The sequence below is a fragment of the Phacochoerus africanus genome, chromosome 3 (genome assembly GCF_016906955.1).
Source record: "Phacochoerus africanus isolate WHEZ1 chromosome 3, ROS_Pafr_v1, whole genome shotgun sequence".
In the NCBI taxonomy this organism is placed as follows: Eukaryota; Metazoa; Chordata; class Mammalia; order Artiodactyla; family Suidae; genus Phacochoerus; species Phacochoerus africanus.
Genome location: NC_062546.1, coordinates 113,637,820 through 113,658,449, shown reverse-complemented (window position 1 = coordinate 113,658,449; position 20,630 = coordinate 113,637,820). Strand labels below are relative to the sequence as shown.

Here is a 20,630-nt window from a genome sequence, read left to right as displayed (position 1 = left end):
AGGTTCATGGAATTCATGGAGGGTTTTTCTGTCATGAAGTTAGATACTCACTTCTGTAGGGTTTTTTGTTTGTTTGTTTGTTTACAGTAGTATCTGTATTACTGTAGCATTGTTATTGGCGTATTGATTTTTTTTATTCTTCTGTAAACTTATTTATGAATAAAATACTCTTCCCTTCTTGAAGTTATTAATGATGTTGTACCACTACGGAGTCTTAGTCACATAAAGCAAAGAACAACAAAATGCTTAAGCCTTGCTCCACTCAGAGACCAGGACATTTCATTAATTTTATTTTGCCTTGAAATAGGAAAGATTTGATTTTTTTTTTTTTTTTTTTACATCTAGGCTTTATGTACAGACAAAGATCTTCAGGAAATGGGAATTCCCTTAGGACCAAGAAGGAAAATATTAAACTACATTCAGACCAGAAGAAATTCAGTGGTAGGTGCTTAATACAGCTTGTAGGATTAAACATTTTTGACATCCTTGTGTCCTTGTGCTTTGTGAGCTGTTTACTATAGGGAGGTAAACAATTTTTAGAATTGATCTTTGGCTCTCTTTTTAGAAATTAAACACATTTTCTTTATTGGTATCTTTAAAAGTGTTATTAGCTTCAGAAATCTTCTCTCTCCTGGGCTTCTACCATTCTTATCTCTCTTGGGTTTCTTTTATAACTGCTTTGTTGCAATATAATTTACATCAGATTGCATAAAATTGATGCTTTTATTTATTTTTAATGATTTTTATTTTTTCTATTATAATTGGTTTAAGTGTTATGTCAGTTTTCTATTGTATAGCAAAGTGACCCAGTCATACACACACACATATATATATACATTCTTCTTCTCACATTATCCTCAATCATGTTCCATCACACGTGACTAGATATAGTTCCCTGTCCTATATAGCAGGATCTCATTGCTTTTCCACTCCAAATGCAATAGTTTGCGTCTATTAACCCCAAATTCCCAGTCCATCCCACTCCCTCCCCCTTAGTAACCACAAGTCTATTCTCCAAGTCATGCATTTCTTTTCTGTGGAAAGGTTCGTTTGTGCTATATATTAGATTGCAGATATAAGCGATATCATATGGTATTTGTTTTTCTCTTTCTGACTTCACTTAGTGTGAGAGTCTCTAATTCTGCCCATGTTGCTGCAGATGGCATTATTTTGTTCTCTTTTGTGGCTGAGTAGTATTCAGTTGAAAATTCACCCTTTTAAAGTAGACAGTGCAGAGGGTTTTAATATAGTTAGAGTTGTGTAACCATTACCCCTCTTTAATTCCAGAACACTTCCATCACCCCAAAAAAGAAACATCATATTCATTAGCTATCACTCCCCATTACCTTCTTCTGTGAACCCTTGATCTTTTTTTATCTGTGTGTATTTCTTATTCTAGACAGTTCACATAACTGGAATCATACGATATGTGGCCTTTTCTGGCTGGCTACTTTCACTTAATATATTCAAGGTTTATTCATGTTGTAACCATACTGCTACATTCAGTATTTTGGGCCGCTAAGTTTTTTTTCATTTCCTAGTTAATTATTTTTCAACTTCTTAGCAGGTTGCTCAGTTCTCAAATTTAAGGCCCATAGAAATATACTACTTGCTTTGATTAGAAAGTCACAGTACTTCATTGAACTCAGCAGTCCCCCACATTTCGCAGTGCTCTGCTGCTGTTCTCTCTCCTGATGGTTGCCTAAAATTTCAACTGCTACCCAAATGGCCATGCACATCTTTCATCATTTTAGAGCATGCAGGGTTGTCGATTCATAATTTAAGGCAACTTCTGTTTTCATCAGCTTTATCTTGCTTTCTGAGAGATGATTCTTAGAATTGTTGCCTGTCATTTCAAACCTTCTCAAGCTTCCTTTCAAACTAGTAGAAAATGGTATCCTTTGGATATTTTTACCACATAGCAGCTCCACAGAACTATTTTTTATTCTTTAGGGTATTAATAGACCAAGTCCGCAATCAGATGCAGGGATGAACATGTCTAACATCCCCAAAGAATCAGAGCACTGCGGTGATACTAATGAGACCGGAAACGATGAGTATCTGGACGTTGGCATTGGGCAGGTAACATTATATTGTTTGCCATTCGTATGGTGGAAACACAGGTAACCTTTGTTGTTTTTTATTTTATTTTATTTTTTATTTGTTGTCTTCTTAGGGTTGCACCCATAGCATATGGAAGTTCCAAGGCTAGGGGTTGAATTGGAGCTGTAGCTGCTGCCCTGCATCACAGCTACAGCAATGCAGGATCCGAGCTGCGTCTGTGACCTACACCACAGCTCTCGGCAATGCCAGATCCTTAACCCACTGAGCGAGGGCAGGGATTGAACCCACATCCTCACAGATCCTGGTCAGGTTCATAAACCACCAAGCCATGACGGGAACTCCTGTAACTTCTGTTATTAATGAGAGATGCTTTTATTTCCTCCCTCCAGGTGTCTGTTAAATACCCCCGACTCACTTATAAACCAGAAATATTCTTTGCCTTTGGATCTCCCATTGGAATGTTTCTTACTGTCCGAGGACTAAAAAGAATTGACCCCAACTACAAATTTCCAACATGCAAAGGTTTCTTCAATATTTATCACCCCGTAAGCATTGGGCAGCACTTGTGATTTTAACCTAAATATTAGGGCTTATGGGTAAACAGTATGACATTCTATTGTGTGGGTTTAATTTTTCTGTATAATTCTGTAGTAATGAGTTCGTTTATAATAGTATGAATCTAGAAGCGATGGGGCTAAATGACCACATTTTTAAAAAAAGAGCTTCTAGTTATTCTTGTCTGATACACAGTGCCTGAGACTGTGGTTATCATTTTTCAGGAGAGGTATATGTAGTTATTATTTTCCCTATGTAGTTTGATCCTGTGGCCTATAGGATTGAACCAATGGTGGTCCCAGGAGTGGAATTTGAGCCAATGCTGATCCCGCATCATAAGGGCAGAAAGCGGATGCACTTAGGTAAGTCTTGAGTACAGAGCCTGATGATTCTAGACCTTCTGGTCAGTTCAGACTGACGGGGCCACATTCATTTTGTGTAGCTGAGTTGAACCTTAAACACTTTGTAAACTGTATAATGTTCTTTTTTTGCAGCATGTGGAAGTTCTTGGGCCAGGGACTGAACCTGAGCCACAGCAGCAACAACACCCATCCTTAATCCACTAGGTCACCAGGGAAACTCCATAACATTCTTTTTCATATGTGTTTCAGAACTGAGAGAGGGCTTAACCAGGATGAGCATGGACCTTAAAAACAACTTGCTGGGTTCGCTGCGGATGGCTTGGAAGTCATTCACCAGAGCGCCATACCCTGCCTTACAAGCTTCAGAAACTGTAGACGAAACTGAAGCAGAACCTGAATCAAGTTCAGAGAAGCCTAGTGGTCAGTGAGACTGTACACACTGATTTCCTGCATCAGGCTGTCTGAGAAGGACTCCATGCTGTGTGGTCCTTATGCTCTCTGTCCCCTTTTGATTGTTTAGGATGAATATGATGCATCCTAAAGGACCTTCAGCACTGCTCATGTTTTCTATCATTTAATAGCCACAAATTATGGGAAAACTTTATTTGTGAGGAAAAATATCACGAATCTGAGCATCTAGTAATGAGGCTCTAAAACATTCCCCACTTGGGAACTCTGGGCGTGATGCTGAGAGATGACACTGTGAAAAACCTTACTTTTACAGGGGAATGTCTGTAAATCCATGGGCTGGTTTAATTTTCCTGGCTGGGGACTAGCTAGGACACGCTCCTCTTTTTTTTTCATTTCATTTCATTTCTTTCTTTTTTTTTTTTTTTTAGGGCCGTACCTACAGCATATGGAAATTCCCAGGCTAGGGGTCGAATCTTATCTACAGCTGCCGGCCTACGCCACAGCCACAGCAACACAGGATCTGAGCCATGTCTATGACCTATACCACAGTCCACGTCAATGCTGAGGCCAGGGATTGAATCCACATCCTCTTCCCTTAATTTTGCAGTTAATACTACATTCTTTTGCCTTAGTTTTCAACTGCCTAAGCCATTTAGTTTGTAAATCAAAGGCAAATGAATTAGCTATCAAAGGTACAGGGAAGAAAAAGGGGACTGGATAAAACCAATGTGGCCTGAAAAGCAGCTTTAAGGGGGTTGAGAGGAGAAAGGAGGGAGAGAGGTTTCTGAGCAGTTCATCCTACGGTAAACCTGGCATCCGAGGGGAGGTGGGGACGACCGTGGAGGTCTGGAAGCTTTTATTTTATTGTATTGTATTTTTAGGGCCACAGCTCTGGCATAAGGAGGTTCCCAAGCTAGGGGTCGAGTTAGAGCTGTACCAACTGGCCTATACCACAGCCACATAAACGCCAGATCCAAGCCACATCTGAGGCCTAAATCACAACTCATAGCAATGCCGGATCCTTAACCCACAGAGCGGGGCCAGGGATTGGGCCTGCATCCTTGTGGATGCTTCTGGGTTTGTATTGCTGAGCCACAATGGAAACTCCGAGGGCTGGAAGCTTAGATTCTTACTGTGGTTCCTCTGTAACCAGATGTTAACACAGATGAGAACCCTGTGGCAGTTAAAGAAGACGTGCCCCCCATCCACGTGGGAATGCTGAACGGAGGCCAGCGCATTGACTATGTGCTGCAGGAGAAGCCCATTGAAAGTTTTAATGAGTATTTATTTGCTTTGCAAAGCCATCTGTGCTATTGGTAAGTGTTGTTTGTTTTGTTTCTTGGGTTCTTTGGTGTAATTGTGTCTGATATTTGATTGATGTAGAAAAAGGAGGATAGGCTGATGTACGTTTGGGATTACAATGATTTCTTGTACAGACAGTTACACAATAGCATAATATGTTATTTGAAGAAATCTCGTTTCAACACATTATTGTTTTGTCTTATAGTTGGGTAGAGCATGAGGCTAATGACATCAACAACCACGAGTTCAGTTAGCTTGGTCTTAAAAGTTTGTCTGCTGGCCAGTAATGGGGAAGGATGGGCAAATAAGTATGAACTAGAACAATACATTACTATTGCTAAAAGTATTTTAGGAAACCCATTTTAAAGTATTTACAGGAGTTCCTGTCGTGGCTCAGCGGTTAATAAATCTGACTAGCATCCATGAAGATGCAGGTTGGATCCCTGGCCTTGCTCAGTGGGTTAAGGATCCGGCATTGCCGTGAGCTGTGATGTAGGTTGCAGACGTGGCTCAGATCCTGCATTGCTGTGGTTTTGGCATAGGCTGACAGCTACAGCTCCAATTCGACCCCTAGCCTGGGAATCTCCATATGCCGCAAGTGTAGCCCTAAAAAGCAAAAAAAAACCAAAAAAACAAAAAAAACTTTACAGTAGCGAGATCAGATCTTATGATTAATTTTGTTTTAATGTTTAAATGTTTTTTCCTAGCTTTATTGAGCTATAATTGACATATAACATTGTGTAAGTTTAATACATGTGATGTTTGATACATGTATGTACTATGAAATGATTATCACAATAGGTTAACACTTCCATCACCTCACATAATGACTTTCTTTTTTGCAGCGAGAACATTTAAGGTCTATTCTGTTAGCACCTTTCAAGTACATAATACAACATCGTTAACTGTAGTCACCATGCTATATACGTTAGATCCCCAGAATTTATTCATAGATTAATTATTAACTATAATCAATTACCTGGTAGATTGTAGATTGGATTAATGGTGCTTACTGAAATTCATGTATTATAGCAGAATAGAACTCAATTACTGAAGAAATTGAACTAAGGGAAATAAAACTAGGAAAATACAATGGGTTCGGGAGGAGTTCCTGTTGTGGCTCAGGGGAAATGAATCTGACTAGTGTCCATGAGGACCCAGGTTCAATCCCTGGCCTCTTGGTTAAGGATCCGGCATTGCTATGAGCTATGGCGTAGGTTGCAGCGGTGGCTCAGATCTTGGCATGGCTGTGGCTGTGGCATAGGCCAGTGGCTACAGCTTCCATTCAGCCCCTATCCTGGGAACTTCCATATGCCATGGGTGCAGCCTTAAAAAGACAGGAAAAAAAAGAAAGAAAGAAGAAAATAGATGGGTGAGGGATAAGTGTTCAATAAATGCATGCTTTATAATACTGAGAGGACTTTATTTATTTATTTATTTATTTACTTTTTAGGGCCACACCTGTGGCATATGGAAGTTCCCAGGATAGGGGTCATATCGGAGCTGTAGCCGCCAGCCTACGCCACAGCCATAGAAACGTTGAATCTGAGCCGTATCTTTGACCTATACCAAAGCTCACGGCAACACCAGGTACTTAACCCACTGAGCGAGGCCAGGGATCAAACCCACATGCTCATAGATACTAGTCAGGTCCTTAACCTGCTAAGCCACAATGAGTACTCTCCTGAGATGACTAAAAAAAATTCCTAAGGGAGATTTTTTTTTTTTTTTTGGTGTTTTTGTCTTTTTAGGGCTACACCTGTGCCATGAAGGTTCCAAGGCTAGGGGTCCAATCAGAGCTGCAGCTGCTGGCCTATGCCACAGCCACAGCAGCAAGGGATCCAAGCCACATCTGCAACCTACACCACCGCTCATGGCAATGCGGGATGCTTAACCCACCGAGCGAGGACAGAAATTAAACCCACGTCCTTATGGATGCTAGTTGGGTTCACTAACCACTGAGCCATCACCAGAACTCCCTTTGGGAAAATGTTTTGTCTTATTTTTAGGGCTCCACCCACAGCATGTGGAAGTTCCCAGGCTAGGGTTGAATCAGAGCCGTAGCTGCCAGCTATGCCACAGCCACACCAGATCTGAGCCGCGTTTGCGACCTACACCACAGCTCATAGCAACGCTGGATCCTAAACCCACTGAGTGAGGCCAGGGATCGAACCTGTTTCTTCATGGATACTACTTGGGTTTGTTACCACTGAGCCACGATGGGAACTCCCCTGAGGGAAATTTCTTATTGAATTCTGACAAAGGGATTATTATTTGAAATACTCAAAATTATCTTTATATAATAAATACAATAGAGACCATGGCATAAAATCAAAATGCATTCAGTAAAAGCAGTCCTACAGGGGACAAAATAATGCTTTCTAAGAATGATCTCTCCAGATGTGGCTCGATAGATATCTGAAAAAGGCATTTAAAAATTTTGTTTTGGCTGCACTTGCAGCATGTGTGGAAGTTGTGGGCCAGGGATCAAACTGTACCACAGTAGCAACCCAAGCCACTGCAGTGACAACACCAGATCCTTAATCCGCTGTGCCACATGAGAACTCCATGATAAAGGCATTTAAAAAAATATACCTGTATTATAATTTTATTAAAGAAGACTGGAGTGATTTGGTTACCTTGTTCTTTTTTAAAAATTATTATTTTTCTGTCTTTTGTCTTTTTAGGGCCGCACCCATGGCATATGGAATTTCCCAGCCTAGGGGTCTAATCGGAGCTGTAGCTGCCAGCCTATGCCAGAGCCACAGCTATGCCAGATCTGAGCTGTGTCTGCGACCTATACCACAGCTCATGGCAAGGCCAGATCCTTAACTCATTGAGCAAGGCTGGGGATCAAACCCGCAACCTCACGCACGGTTCCTAGTCTGATCCATTTCCCCTGTGCCATGATGGGAACTCCACCTTGTTCTTTTTAAACTCATTCTGTTGTTCTGGAGGAAAAGAAATTGGTCCAATACTAAAATCCAATTCCGATTCCTTATTTTCCAGATAATGTATAAAGTATAGTTGACGTATAATTTTAAATAGATTACAGGTGTACAATATAGTGATTTACAATTTTTTAAAGCTTATATTCCATTTATAGTTATTATAAAATAATTGCTGTGTTCCTTGTGTTTTACAATATATACCTGCAATATATCCTATAATAGTTTGTACATATTAGTTCCCTTCTCTTAATACTGTCCCTCCCCCTTTCCTCTCCTCACTGGTAACCAGTGTTTGTTCTCTATATATGTGAGTTTGTTTCTATTTTGTTATATTCACTAGTTTGTTTTGTTTTTCAGATTGTACATATAAGTGGTATCATACAGTACTTGTCTTTCTCTGACTTATTTCAATAAGTATAGTATTCTTTAGGTCCATCTGTGTTGCTGCAAATGGCAGAATTTCATTCTTTTCTATGGCTGAGTAATAATCCATTGTAAATACATCTTTATTCACTTATCTGTTGATAGACACTTAGGCTGTTTCCATGTATTGACTATTATAAATAGTGCTGCTATGAACATTGGGGTGCATATATCTTTTCAAATTAGTTTTTTCATTTTCATCAGATAAATACCCAGGAATGGAATTGCTGGACCATATATTCTATTTTTAGTTTTTTGAGGTGCCTACATGCTGTTTTTCCACAGTGGCTGTACCAATTTACATTCCTACCAGCAATGGGAATTTACATTCCTTTTTCTCCATATCCTTGGTAACATTTGTTATTTGTGGGGTTTTTTTGATGATAGCCATTCTGACAGGTGTGAGGTGATACCTCATTGTGATTTTGATTTACATTTCCCTGATGATTGGTAATGTTGAGCATCTTTTCATGTGTGCATTAGCCATTTGTATGTCTTCTTTGGAAAAAGCATCTGTTCAGGTCTTCTGCCCCCCACCCCCCCTTTTGACTGTGGTGTTTTTTTGATACTGAATTATATGAGCTGTTTATATATTTTGGATATTAACACCTTATTTGTCATATCATTTGCAGGTATTTTCTCTAATTCAGTAGCTTGTCTTTTTGTTGCTGGTCTCCTTTGCTGTGCAAAAGTTTTAAAGTTTAATTAGATTCCATTTGTTCATTTTTGCTTTTTTTTTTTTTTTTTTTTTGGCCTTAGGAGACAAATCCAAAAAAAATTGCTATCATTTATTTGTTTGTTTTTTTGTCTTTTTGTCTTTTCTAGGGCTGCTCCCTTGGCATATGGAGGTTCCCAGGCTATGGGTCTAATTGGAGCTGTAGCTGCTGGCCTATGCCAGAGCCACAGCAACAGCAGATCTGAGTCACATCTGCAACCTACACCACAGCTCACGGCAACACCAGATCCTTAACCCACTGAGCAAGGCCAGGGATCGAACTCACAACATCATGGTTCCTAGTTGGAAATGTTAATCACTGAGCCACGACGGGAACTCCCCCCAAAAAATATTGCTATCATTTATGTCAAAATGTTCTGCTTAAGTTGTCTTGAGTTTTATGGCTTCCAGTCTTATATTTAGGTCTTTAATCCATTCTTAGTTTATTTTTGTGTGTAGGATGTGGAAATTTTCTAATCTCATTCTTTTACATGTAGCTGTCTAGTTTTCCCATCATCACTATTTTCCATTGTATATTCTTGTCTCCTTTGTTGTAGATTATTTGACCATAGGTGTGTGGATTAATTTTCGGGTTCTCTGTCCTGTTCTGTTGATCTACGTATCTGTTTTTGTGCCAGTGCCATGCTGTTTTGATGACTGTAGCTTTGTAGTATAGTCTGAAGTCAGGGAGGTTATGCCCTCCTGCTTTGTTCTTTTTTCTCAAGATTGTTTTGGCAAAATAGGAACTTCGTGGTTACATATAAATTTTAGGATTATTTGTTCTAGTTCTGTGACAAAGGTCAGAGATATTTGGGTTGAAATCACATTGTCTATAGATTGTTTTTGGTAGCACGGTCATTTTAACATTAATTCTTCCAGTCTAAGAGCACAGATATGTTTCTTTGTATCATCTTCAGTTTGTTTCATCAATGTTTTATACTTTTCAGAGTATAGGTCTTTTACCTCCTTAGTTAAGTTTATGCCTAGGCTATTTTATTCTTTTTGATGAGATTTTAAATGGGATTTTTTTAAAACATTATGATTGTTCATTATTGGTGTATAGGTAAGCAACAGATTTCTGTGTATTAATCTTGTATTCTTCAACTTTACTGATTTCATTTTTATTTTTATCTTTTGTCTTTTTAGGGCCATACCCATAGCATATAGAAGTTCCCAGGCTAGGAGTGGAATCGGAGCTATAGCTGCCAGCCTACACTATAGCCACAGCAACAACAGATCTGAGCCACGTTTGCGACCTACACCACAGCTCACAGCAATGCTGGATCCTTAACCCACTGAGCAAGGCCAGGGATTGAACCTGTATCCTCATGGATACTAGTCAGATTCTTTTCCACTGTGCCACAATGGAAATTCCTACTGAATTCATTTGTTCTAATTTTTTTTAGTGGAGACTTTAGGGTTTTCTATATAAATTGTGTCATCTGCAAATAGTGACAGTTTTATTTCTTCCTTTCCAATTGGATGCCTTTTATTTCTTTTTTAATTTTTTTGGTCTAATTACTGTGAATAGGACTTTCAATACTATGATAAATAGAAGTAGCGAGAGTGGGCATCTTTGTGTTCTTGAATTTGGAGGAAAGGCTTTCAGCTTTTCACTGTTGAAGTTGTTAGCTATGGGTTTGTCAAAAATGGCTTTTATTCTGTTGAGATATGTTCCCTCTATACCACCTTTGATGAGAGGTTTTATCAAGAATGAATGTTGAATTTTATAAGCTATTTCCTTATTTGTTAAAATGATTGTGTGATTTTTGGTCTTTCCTTTTGTTGAAGTAGTATATCACATTGATTGATTTGCAAATATCATACCTTCCTTGTGTCCCTGAAACAAATCTCATTTGATCATTATGAATGATACTTTTTATATATTGTTAGATTTGGTTTGCTAATATTTTGTTGAGGATTTTTCAGTCAATATTTGTCAAAAATATTGGCCTCTAATTTCCTTTTTTTGGTAGTGTCTTTGATTTCAGTCTAGGATAATTGTGGCTTTGTAGAGTGAATTTGGGAACATTCTTCTCTCTCCAGTTATTGGGAGTAGTTTGAAAAGGATAAGTATAAGATCTTTTTTGCATGTTTGGTAAAATTTTTCTCTGAAACGTCCTGGAATTTTGTTTCCTGGGAATATTTTTTTAAATTACAGATTCAGTTTTACTATTAGTAATTGGTCTGTTCAAATGGTGTGTTTGTTTGTTTGTTTATTTTTAGGCCCACACCTGTGGCATATGGAAGTTCCCAGGCTAGGGATCGAATTAGAGCTGCAGCTGCAGCCTACACAACAGCTCACACCAGTGCCAGATTTTTAACCCGCTGAGTGAGGCCAGGAATCGAACCCACATCCTCGTGGATGCTAATAGAGTTTGCAACCCACTGAGCCACAACAGGAACTCTGGTTTGTTTCTTCTTCTTCTTCTTCTTCTTTTTTTTTTTAATGTTTTCTGCTATTTATTTATTTATTTTTTTCAGGGCCACACCTGGAGCACATGGAAGTTCCCAGGCTAGAGGTCAAATCGGAACTGCAGCTGCCAGCCTACACCAAAGCCACAGCAATGTGGGATCTGAGCCATGTTTGCATCCTACACCACAGCTCACAGCAACACCGGATCTGCAATCCTCTGAGCAAGGCCAGGGATTGAACCTGCATTCTTGTGGATACTAGTCAGATTTGTTTCCACTCTGCTGCAGTGGAAACTCCCTGGTTTGCTTCTTCTTGATTCAGTGTTAGCAGTTTGTATGTTCTTAGACCTTTGTCCATTTCTTCTAAGTTGTCCGTTTGTTGGAATATAATTTTTCATAGTATCCTCTTGTGATATTTTTATATATTTGTGGTATTGGTTATTTCTCCTATTTCCTTTATTAGTTTATTTGGATTCTCTTTTTTCTTCTTGTTAAGCTTGGCTGAATGTTTATCAATTTTGTTCATCTTTTCAAAAAACCAGCTCTCTGTTTTATTCATCTTTTCTACTAGGTTTTTTTAATTTCACTTTATTTCCTCTCTGATCTTTATTATTTCCTTCCTTTTAACTTTGGGGTTTGTTTGTTCTTCTTTTTCTAATTCTTTTAGGTGGTTGTTTAGGTTTGAGATTTGTCTTGTTTCTTGAGGAAGATCTGTATAACTATAAACTTCGTTCTTAGATCTGCTTTTGCTGCATCGCATAGATTTTGGACAATTGTGTTTCGGTTTTCATTTGTCTCCAGGTATTCTCTGATTTCCTCTTTGATTTCTTTATTGAGGCTTCTTCTTCTTTTTTTTTTTTTTTTTTAAGTAGCATGTCGGTTTCCACGTTTGTCCTTTTCCCATTTTTCTTTCTGTAATTGATTTCTAGTTTCACACCATTTTGGTTGGGAAAAAATGCTTGATATAAATTGTATTTGCTTAAGTTTGTGGAGACTTGTTTCGTGGCTTAGTGTGTGATCTATCCTGGAGACTATTCCATGTGCACTTGAGAAGAATGTGTATTCTACTGTTTTTGGATGTAATGTCCCTTAGATATTTATTATATCCAACTAGTCTATTGTGTCATTTAAGACCACTGTTGCCTTATTGATTTTCTGTCTGGATGATCCATCCATTGATGAAAGTGTGGTGTGAAAGTCTCCCGAGTTACTGTGGACTCTCCCTTTATGCCTGCTAGTATTTGCTTTATATGTTTAGGTGTTCTTGACTTGGATTCATATATGTTAACAAATGTTCTACCCTATTCTTGTATTGATCCCTTTATCATTATATAATGCCCTCCTTTGTCTTTTGTTATAGCCTGTTATTTTGTCACTACCTCTGGTTTGTTTTTTATTTATGGCTATGCCCACAGCATGCCAAAGTTCCTGGGCCAGGGATTGAACCCATGCCACAGCAGCAACAATGCTGTATCCTTAACCAATTGCAACACCATGGAACACCCCCTGCTTTCTTTTAGTTTTCATTTGTATGAAATATCTTTTCCCATCCCCTCATTTTCAGTGTATATATTTTAGCTCTGATGTAAGTCTCTTGAAGGTAGCATATAGATGGGTCTTGTTTTTTGTCCAGTCATACACTCTTTTGTTTATTCCATTGACATTTAAAGTAATTATTGATAGATATGTACTTACTACCACTTTATTACTTGTTTTCTGGTTGTTTGGTAGTTTTTCTCTGTTCATTTCTTCTTTTTGTTTCTTTTGTGGTTTAATGATTTTATTTAACTTGATGGTCCTTTTTAGTTTTTATGTATCTTTCATAGGTTTTATTTTGGGGTTCATATATGTTGAACTATATCTACTTTTTAAAAATGGAGTTCCCGTCATGGCGCAGTGGTTAACGAATCCGACTGGGAACCATGAGGTTGTGGGTTTGATCCCTGCCCTTGCTCAGTGGGTTAACAATCTGGTGTTGCCGTGAGCTGTGGTGTAGGTCGCAGACGTGGCTCAGATCCTGTGTTGCTGTGGCTCTGGCGTAGGCTGGTGGCTACAGCTCCGACTGGACCCCTAGCCTGGGAACCTCCATATGCCACGGGAGCAGCCCAAGAAATGTCAATAAGACAAAAAAAAATAAAAAAATAATAATAAAAAATGGTAGTCATTTAAGGTCAAATACATTCTGTTCAGAATCTACATTTTTTTACTCACTTCCCCCACATTTTCTGTTTTTGATGTCATATATTACATCAAAATCTGTTTATTTTAAGTTGTAGTTGCTTTTACAGTTTTTTGTCTTTTAATTTTCACACTGACTTATGTAGTGGTTGATCCTCAGTCCTTACTATATATTTGCCTTTCCTGGTGGGATTTTCTCCTTTTCTTATAGATTCTTCTTTTCCACTTAGAGAAAACCCTTTAACATTTAACATTTCTTGTCAGTTTAGTATTGATGAACTGTTTTAATTTTTGCTTGTCTGAGAAATTCTTTATCTCTTCTTTGATTTTAAATGATAATCTCGGTGGGCAGAGTATCCTGGGTTGCAGGTTTTTTCCTTTTAGAACTTTGAATGTATCATGCCATTCCCTCTGGCCTGCAGGGTTCCTGAAGAGAAATCAGCTGATAGCTTTATGGGGATTCCCTTGTATATGTCTTCTCTCTTCCTTTCTTTTTTCTTTTTAGGGCCACACCCATGGCATATGGATGTTCCCAGGCTAGGGGTTGAATTGGTGCTACACCTGCCGCCATATGCCACAGGCACAGCAACTCTGAAACCAAGCCTTATCTGTGACCTACACCACAGCTCATGGCAATGTGGGATCCTTAACCCACTGAGCAGGGCTGGGATTGAACCTGTGTCCTCATGGATACTAGTTGGGTTGGTTACCACTGAGCCACAATGGGAACTCCTGTCTTGTCTTTTCTTGCTGCCCTTAGAATTTTCTCATCAACTTTTGCCATTTTTTTTGGTCTTTTTTTTTGTTTTTGTTTTGTCTTTATGCCTTTTGTAGGGCCGCTCTCGTGGCATATGGAGGTTCCCAGGCCAGGGGTCTAATCGGAACTGTAGCTACTGGCCTACACCAGAGCCACAGCAACACAGGATCTGAGCCACGTCTGCGACCTACACCACAGCTCACGGCAACACCAGATTGTTAACCCACTGAGCAAGGGCAGGGACCGAACCTGCAAACTCATGGTTCCTAGTCGGATTCGTTAACCACTGCGCCACGACGGGAACGCCTACTTTTGCCATTTTTAATTATGTTTTGTCTTGGCATGAGTCTGTTTGGGTTCATCTTATTTGGAGCCCTCTGTGCTTTCTGTTCTGGGTGTCTGTTTCCTTCACGTTTGGGAAGTTTTTAGCCATAATTCCTCAAATACATTTTTGTTCGCCATTTCTCTCTTCTTCTGGGACTACTATAATGCAAATGTTGATATACTTAATGTTACCCCAGAGAGTTCTTATACTGTTTTCATATTTTTACCTTATTTTTTCTTTTTTTGGCCACTCCTGTGGCATGTCGAAGTTTCTGGGCCCAGGGACTGAACTCGTGCCACTCTAGTGACCTAAGCCACTGCAGTGACAAAACGAGATCCTTAACCTGCTGCACCACAAGAGAACTTCCTGTTTTTGTTTTATAAAATCTGTTTTTCTTTTTGCTGTTCTGACTGGGCAGTTTCCAGTATTCTATCTTCCAGATCACTTATGCATTCTTCTGTGTCATTCAGGCTACTCATTCTTTCTAGTGCTTTTTTTTTTTTTTTTCTTTAATGGCTGCACCCATGCCATATGGAAGTTTCAGGGCCAGGGATTGAATCTGAGCCTCAGCTACGACCTATGCTGCAGGTGCAACTATGCCAGATCCTTTAACCCACTGCTCCAGGTCAAGGATTGACCTGCCGTGAGACTGTGTGCCCCATGCTTTTGTACCACTGCCGTGACCTGACCCGCTGCAGTCAGATTCTTAACCCACTGTGCCACAGCAAGAACTCCAAGTGTATTTTTTATGGCACCTCTTGAATTCTACATTTCTGATTGGGTCTTTGTTATATTTTCCAGTTCCTTGTTAAAATTCTATGTTCAGGAGTTCCCATTGTGGCTCAGTGGAAACAAATCTGAGTAGTATCTATGAGGATACAGGTTTGATCCCTGCCTTTGCTCAGTGGGTTAAGGATCCAGCATTGCTGTGAGCTGTGGTATAGGTTGCAGACGTGGCTCGGATCTGGTGTTGCTGTGGCATAGGCTGGCAGCTACAGCTCTATTTGACTCCTAGCCTAAAAAGATACACACAAATTCTATGTTCAGCGGTTCCCTGGTGGCTCAGCAGATTAAGGATCTGGCATTGTCACTGCTGTGGCTCAGGTGGCTGCTGTAAAAAAATTTCTATTTATGTATTTTTTGTTTTGAATTCTTTATCTGGTAAATTGTTTATTTCTGTTTCATTATTATTTTTTCAATGGTTTTCCTCTTGCTGTTGCAATTGAAAGAGCAATTCCTCTGCCTTTTCATTGTGCTTAAGTTTGTCTGTTTCTGTGAATTTAGGTGAGATAGTTATGTATTACGGTCTTGATGGCATGTTCTTTTTTTTTTTTTTTTTTGTCTTTTAGGTCTGCACCCACAGCATATGGAGGTTCCCAGGCCAGGGGTTGAATTAGAGCTGTAGCTACTGGCCTGCACCACAGCCACAGCAACTCCAGATCTTAGCTGCATCTGCAGCCTACACCACAGCTCATGGCAATGCCAGATCCTTAACCCACTGAGCAAGGCCAGAGATCAAACCTGCATTCTCATGGATACCAGTCAGATTTGTTTCCACTGAGCCACGATGGGAACTCCATTGGAGGCATGTTCTTATACGTATATGTAGACTGTGTGCGCCCCATGCCTTTGGTGGGTGAGCTGGATTTGACACTGGGATGCGAGTCTTTCTTCAGGGCATGCTGACAGCTGTCATCTGTGTAGGGGGTGGGGCTGGATAGGGAGGGACTGTAGCTAGTGTGAGGGGGGCTTCCCCTCTCTGGGTCGAAGTCTGATCCCCAATTGCTGGAGCAGAAGCCCTAAGTCTCAGGCCCAGGCTGGCTGTGTTCCCTTTATGTGTGTGTTTTACCCTCTCTCCACATGGGAACCCTTGCCCCAGAGCTGGGGAGTATTGACAAGGTGTGGTCCAGTGGGCTTTCTGCTTGTGTCAGAGCTGCCTGCTGTGCAATGCCTGTGGAAGCGCTGTAGCTATTCCCTTCCTCTGCTCAGCCTCGGGCACAGGTCCACCTTGTCCCTCACAGCCATCGCCTCACCTCAGGCTAAGATGTGCTCCCAGGCACCGGGCAGCCACCAGAGCAATCCTCCAGCTGTCCTTTCCACCCTGTGGGGGAGGCCAGCACGTGTGAGCCCCTCACCGTGGAATCTGGAGTCTGGGCTTCCTGCAGCCTTCCTGTTAGTCCCACTGGTCTTCCAGCCAGCCAAGGGGCGCTTCTCCCATGATTAGGACCCAAACCTTGGGCATCTGATCTGAGGCTTTCACTGCTTACTCTCCAGGGCAGATCTCTGCCCTGCAGTCTCCCTTTTCCTCTGAGTTCCTTCCTAAGAGCACAGTTCCTGATCTGATGGCTTTTCTTCCTGTCCTGATTACTTGTGGATCTTTCTTTCTCTGTCTTTTTTTTGGGGGGGGTTCTTATTAGGGCCACTTCCGAGGCATATGGAGGTTCCCAGGCTAGGGCTCGAATTGGAGCTGCAGCTGCAGGCCTACACCACAGCCACAACCATGCCAGATCTAAGCCGTGTCTGTGACCTATGCAGTAGCTCATGGGAATGCCGGATCCTTAACCCACTGAGCGAGGCCAAGGCTCGAACCTGCATCCTCATGGATACTAGTCAGGTTCATTATTGCTAAGATACAACTGGAACTTGTGTGTGGATCTTTCTTATGGCCTGGGTTGCACAGGAGTTTTTCTGCTGGTTTCCAGTGCGAATTATTCTGCATGTGGGTGTATTTTTTATGTGTTTGCGGGGGATGAGTGGTGAATTCCATGTCCTCTTTACTGTGCCACCTCTTGCCATCTACACCTTTGGCAAATTATCTGTTGAAATCTTTTGCCTATTTAAAAAATTGGATTATTTCATTAAGTTGCAAGACTTTTTTCTATATTCTCATTACAAGTCCTTTTCAGATACATGCTTTTTCCTCAGGATGTGGTTTTTCAGTTTTCTACCAAGTATGTTTTGAAGAACAAAAGTTTATTTCTATGAAGTCCAATTTATTGACATTTGTGGCTTTTTTTTTTTTTGTCTTTTTGTCTTTTCTAGGGCCGCACCTGCAGCATATGGGAGTTCCCAGGCTAGGGGTCTAATCAGAGCTGTAGCCACTGGCCTACACCAGAGCCATAGCAACACAGGATCTGAGCTGCGTCTGCGACCTACACCACAGCTCACAGCAACGCCGGATCCTCAACCCACTGAGTGAGGCCAGGGATCAGACCCGCAACCTCATAGTTCCCAGTCGGACTCATTAACCACTGAGCCACGACGGGAACTCCATTTGTGACTTTTTGACATATCTAAGAATTGAAGAAATCTTTACCAAATCCAATGTCATTAAGGTTTCTTCTTTGTTTTAGAAGTTATATCATTTTAGCTTTTATATTTAGTTCCCTGATCTATTTTGATTTTTAAATATGGTATGAGCAAAGGATTGAGGTTTGTTGTTTTGCATGTGACTTTCCTGTTATTTCAGCAACATCTGCTGAAAAGTTTATTCAGATGGAGAAACTATTGAATGGCCTTGGCCCTATTCCATTGATCTATCATTTTTTTTTTTTTGGTCTTTCTATGGCCGTACCTGCAGCATATGGAGGTTCCCAGGCTAGGGTTCCAATCGGAGCTATAGCTGCTGGCCTATACCACAGCCACAGCAACACAGGATCCTTGGGAGTTCCCGTCGTGGTGCAGTGGGAACCTCCATATGCCTCGAGAGGGGCCCAAGAAATAGCAAAAAAAAAAAAGACAAAAAAAAAGTTTCATTTTTACATGTAAATCTTTGATTCCATTCAAATTTATCCAAGTCATCTTCCAGATGACTATTCAGTTGTTGCTACACTATTAATAGATTTGAGATTCTAACTTTATGGTGTTAAATTTCTTTAGTTTTTTTTTTTTTGAAATGGCTGCACCTGAGGCCTATGGAAGTTCTCAGGCTATGGGTCAAATTAGTGCTGGAGCTGCAGCTGCGGTCTACACCACAGCCACAGCAACAACAGATCTGAACTGCATTTGTTACCTAGCCGCCAGATCCTTAACCCACTGAGCGAGGCCAGAGATTGAACCCATATCCTCATGGACACTACGTTGGGTTCTTAATCTGCTGAGGCACAACAGGAACTCCTATATTAAATTTCTATGTGTATTTAAGGCTGTTTTTGGACATCCTGTTCTTTTTCATTGATCCATTTATTTAGGAACCAGAATCACACCATTTTAATATTTGGTTTAGCTACTCTCCTCTCATTGACATAGGAGGAACTTCTTCTTCTTCTTTTTTTTTTTTGTCTTTTTGCCTTTTTGAGGGCTGCTCCCGCGGCATATGGAGGTTCCCAAGCTAGGGGTCAAATTGGTGAGCTATAGCTGCCGGCATACGCTAGAGCCACAGCAACATAGGATCCGAACCGCATCTTCGACCTACACCACAGCTCACGACAATGCCGGATCCTTAACCCACTGAGCAAGGCCAGGGATCGAACCCACAACCTCATGGTTCCTAGTCGGATTTGTTAACCACTGCGCCACTATGGGAACTCCAGGAGGAACTTCTTAACATAAAATTTATGTATGCAGCTTGTGGGGGATAAAAAGTATGAATTCAATTAAATTCTGTTTATAATTTTGGGTGTATATGTTATCCTTCCTGGGGAGAAATCCAGAAGTTTCATTAGATTCTCAAATAGATCTGTGACTTTAGAAATGTTGAACCTCAGGAATTCCTATCATGGCTCAGTGGAAAAGAATCTGATTAGTATCCACAAGGATGCAGATTCGATCTCTGGCCTCGATCAGTGGGTTAAGGATCTGGTGGTGGTTGCTGTGGTGTAGGTCACAGACACAGCTCGGATACCATGTTGCTGTGGCTGTGGTGTAGTTCGGCAGCTGCAGCTCCAGTTCGACCCCCAGCCTGGGAACCTCCATGTGCCGCAGGAGTGGCCCTGAAAAGACAAAAAAAAAAAAAAAATGTTGAACCTCAGATCTTGAAAAATGTTTGAGTCATATACCCTTATGCAATCCCTCAAGAAGTTATTTTTATACTCAGATTTCTTTATGAACTGAGTGTAAGTAATTGCTTTACACACACTGAATAATAGCTGGAAGGTGCATGAAAGTTGATACCAGTGGTTGTCAGAAGTTGGGAACTAGTGCTTAAGAAACAGGTGGGAAGGAGCTTCATTATTATACCCTTTTATATCTTTCATTTCCAAGCATATGATTGTATTAGCTTTTTTAGGGCTGCACCAGCAGCATATAGAAGTCCCCAGGCTAGGGGTCGAATGAGAGCTGCAGCTGCCGGCCTACACCACAGCCATAGCAAGGCCAGATCTGAGCCCTGTCTGTGACCTATGCTACAGATCATGGCAACACTGATCTTTAACCCACTGAATGAGGCCAGGGATTGACCCTGCATCCTCATGGATACCAGTCAGATTGGTTTCTGCTGAGCCATGATGGGAACTCCTTTTGAAAAAGGTGAATAACATTTAAAAAATTAGGGTGACCAACTGGACGGTTCTTGTATGTTGTCTCAAGAATGAGTTCTATGGAAAGGGAACAGAGCCTGGTTATTTACTATTAGCTTTTTAAAATTATAGCACACATGCTGGACTTTTTTTTTTTTTTTTTTGTCGTTGTTGTTGTTGCTATTTCTTGGGCAGCTCCCACGGCATATGGAGGTTCCCAGGCCAGGGGTCGAATCGGAGCTGTAGCCACCGGCCTACGCCAGAGCCACAGCAATGCGGGATCCGAGCCGCGTCTGCAACCTACACCACAGCTCACGGCAACGCCGAATCGTTAACCCACTGAGCAAGGGCAGGGATCGAACCCGCAACCTCATGGTTCCTAGTCAGATTCGTTAACCACTGTGCCACAACGGGAACTCTATGCTGGACTTCTTTGTTAGATGATTAGCTTCCAAACCACTGCCAATTATGTCATACCTGGGTCAGATTTTTTTTTTTAAATAGTAAAAATATGAATGTGAAGGTGCTTGTATAGACTGAGATAATATGTGTAAAGCATCTAGTACAGTTGTTTCTTCTTTTTACAATGTAATTTTTTCTCTTTACAGGGAGTCTGAAGATACAGTATTGCTAGTCCTCAAAGAAATCTACCAAACCCAGGGTATCTTCCTTGATCAGCCTTTACAGTAAAAATGAATCACTTCTGGCTGCTTAAT

At 40.7% G+C, this 20,630-nt stretch overlaps 1 protein-coding gene across 5 annotated transcripts in view; it reads left to right on the top strand.

Annotated features, from left to right (window-relative positions):
- DDHD2 (DDHD domain containing 2) overlaps nt 1-20,630 on the top strand; it is a 36,690-nt gene extending 16,060 nt beyond the window's left edge. For 4 of the 5 annotated variants that reach the window (XM_047772466.1, XM_047772465.1, XM_047772462.1 and 1 more), the window contains 7 exons: nt 346-441; nt 1,954-2,082; nt 2,454-2,609; nt 2,879-2,981; nt 3,231-3,401; nt 4,546-4,708; nt 20,523-20,630. In XM_047772466.1, the coding sequence (XP_047628422.1) occupies nt 346-441; nt 1,954-2,082; nt 2,454-2,609; nt 2,879-2,981; nt 3,231-3,401; nt 4,546-4,708; nt 20,523-20,604 (900 nt within the window). In that variant the 3' untranslated portion in view covers nt 20,605-20,630. Of the gene's footprint in view, nt 1-345; nt 442-1,953; nt 2,083-2,453; nt 2,610-2,878; nt 2,982-3,230; nt 3,402-4,545; nt 4,709-20,522 lie in introns of those variants that run through there. The other variant, XM_047772467.1, reaches the window with a different exon arrangement.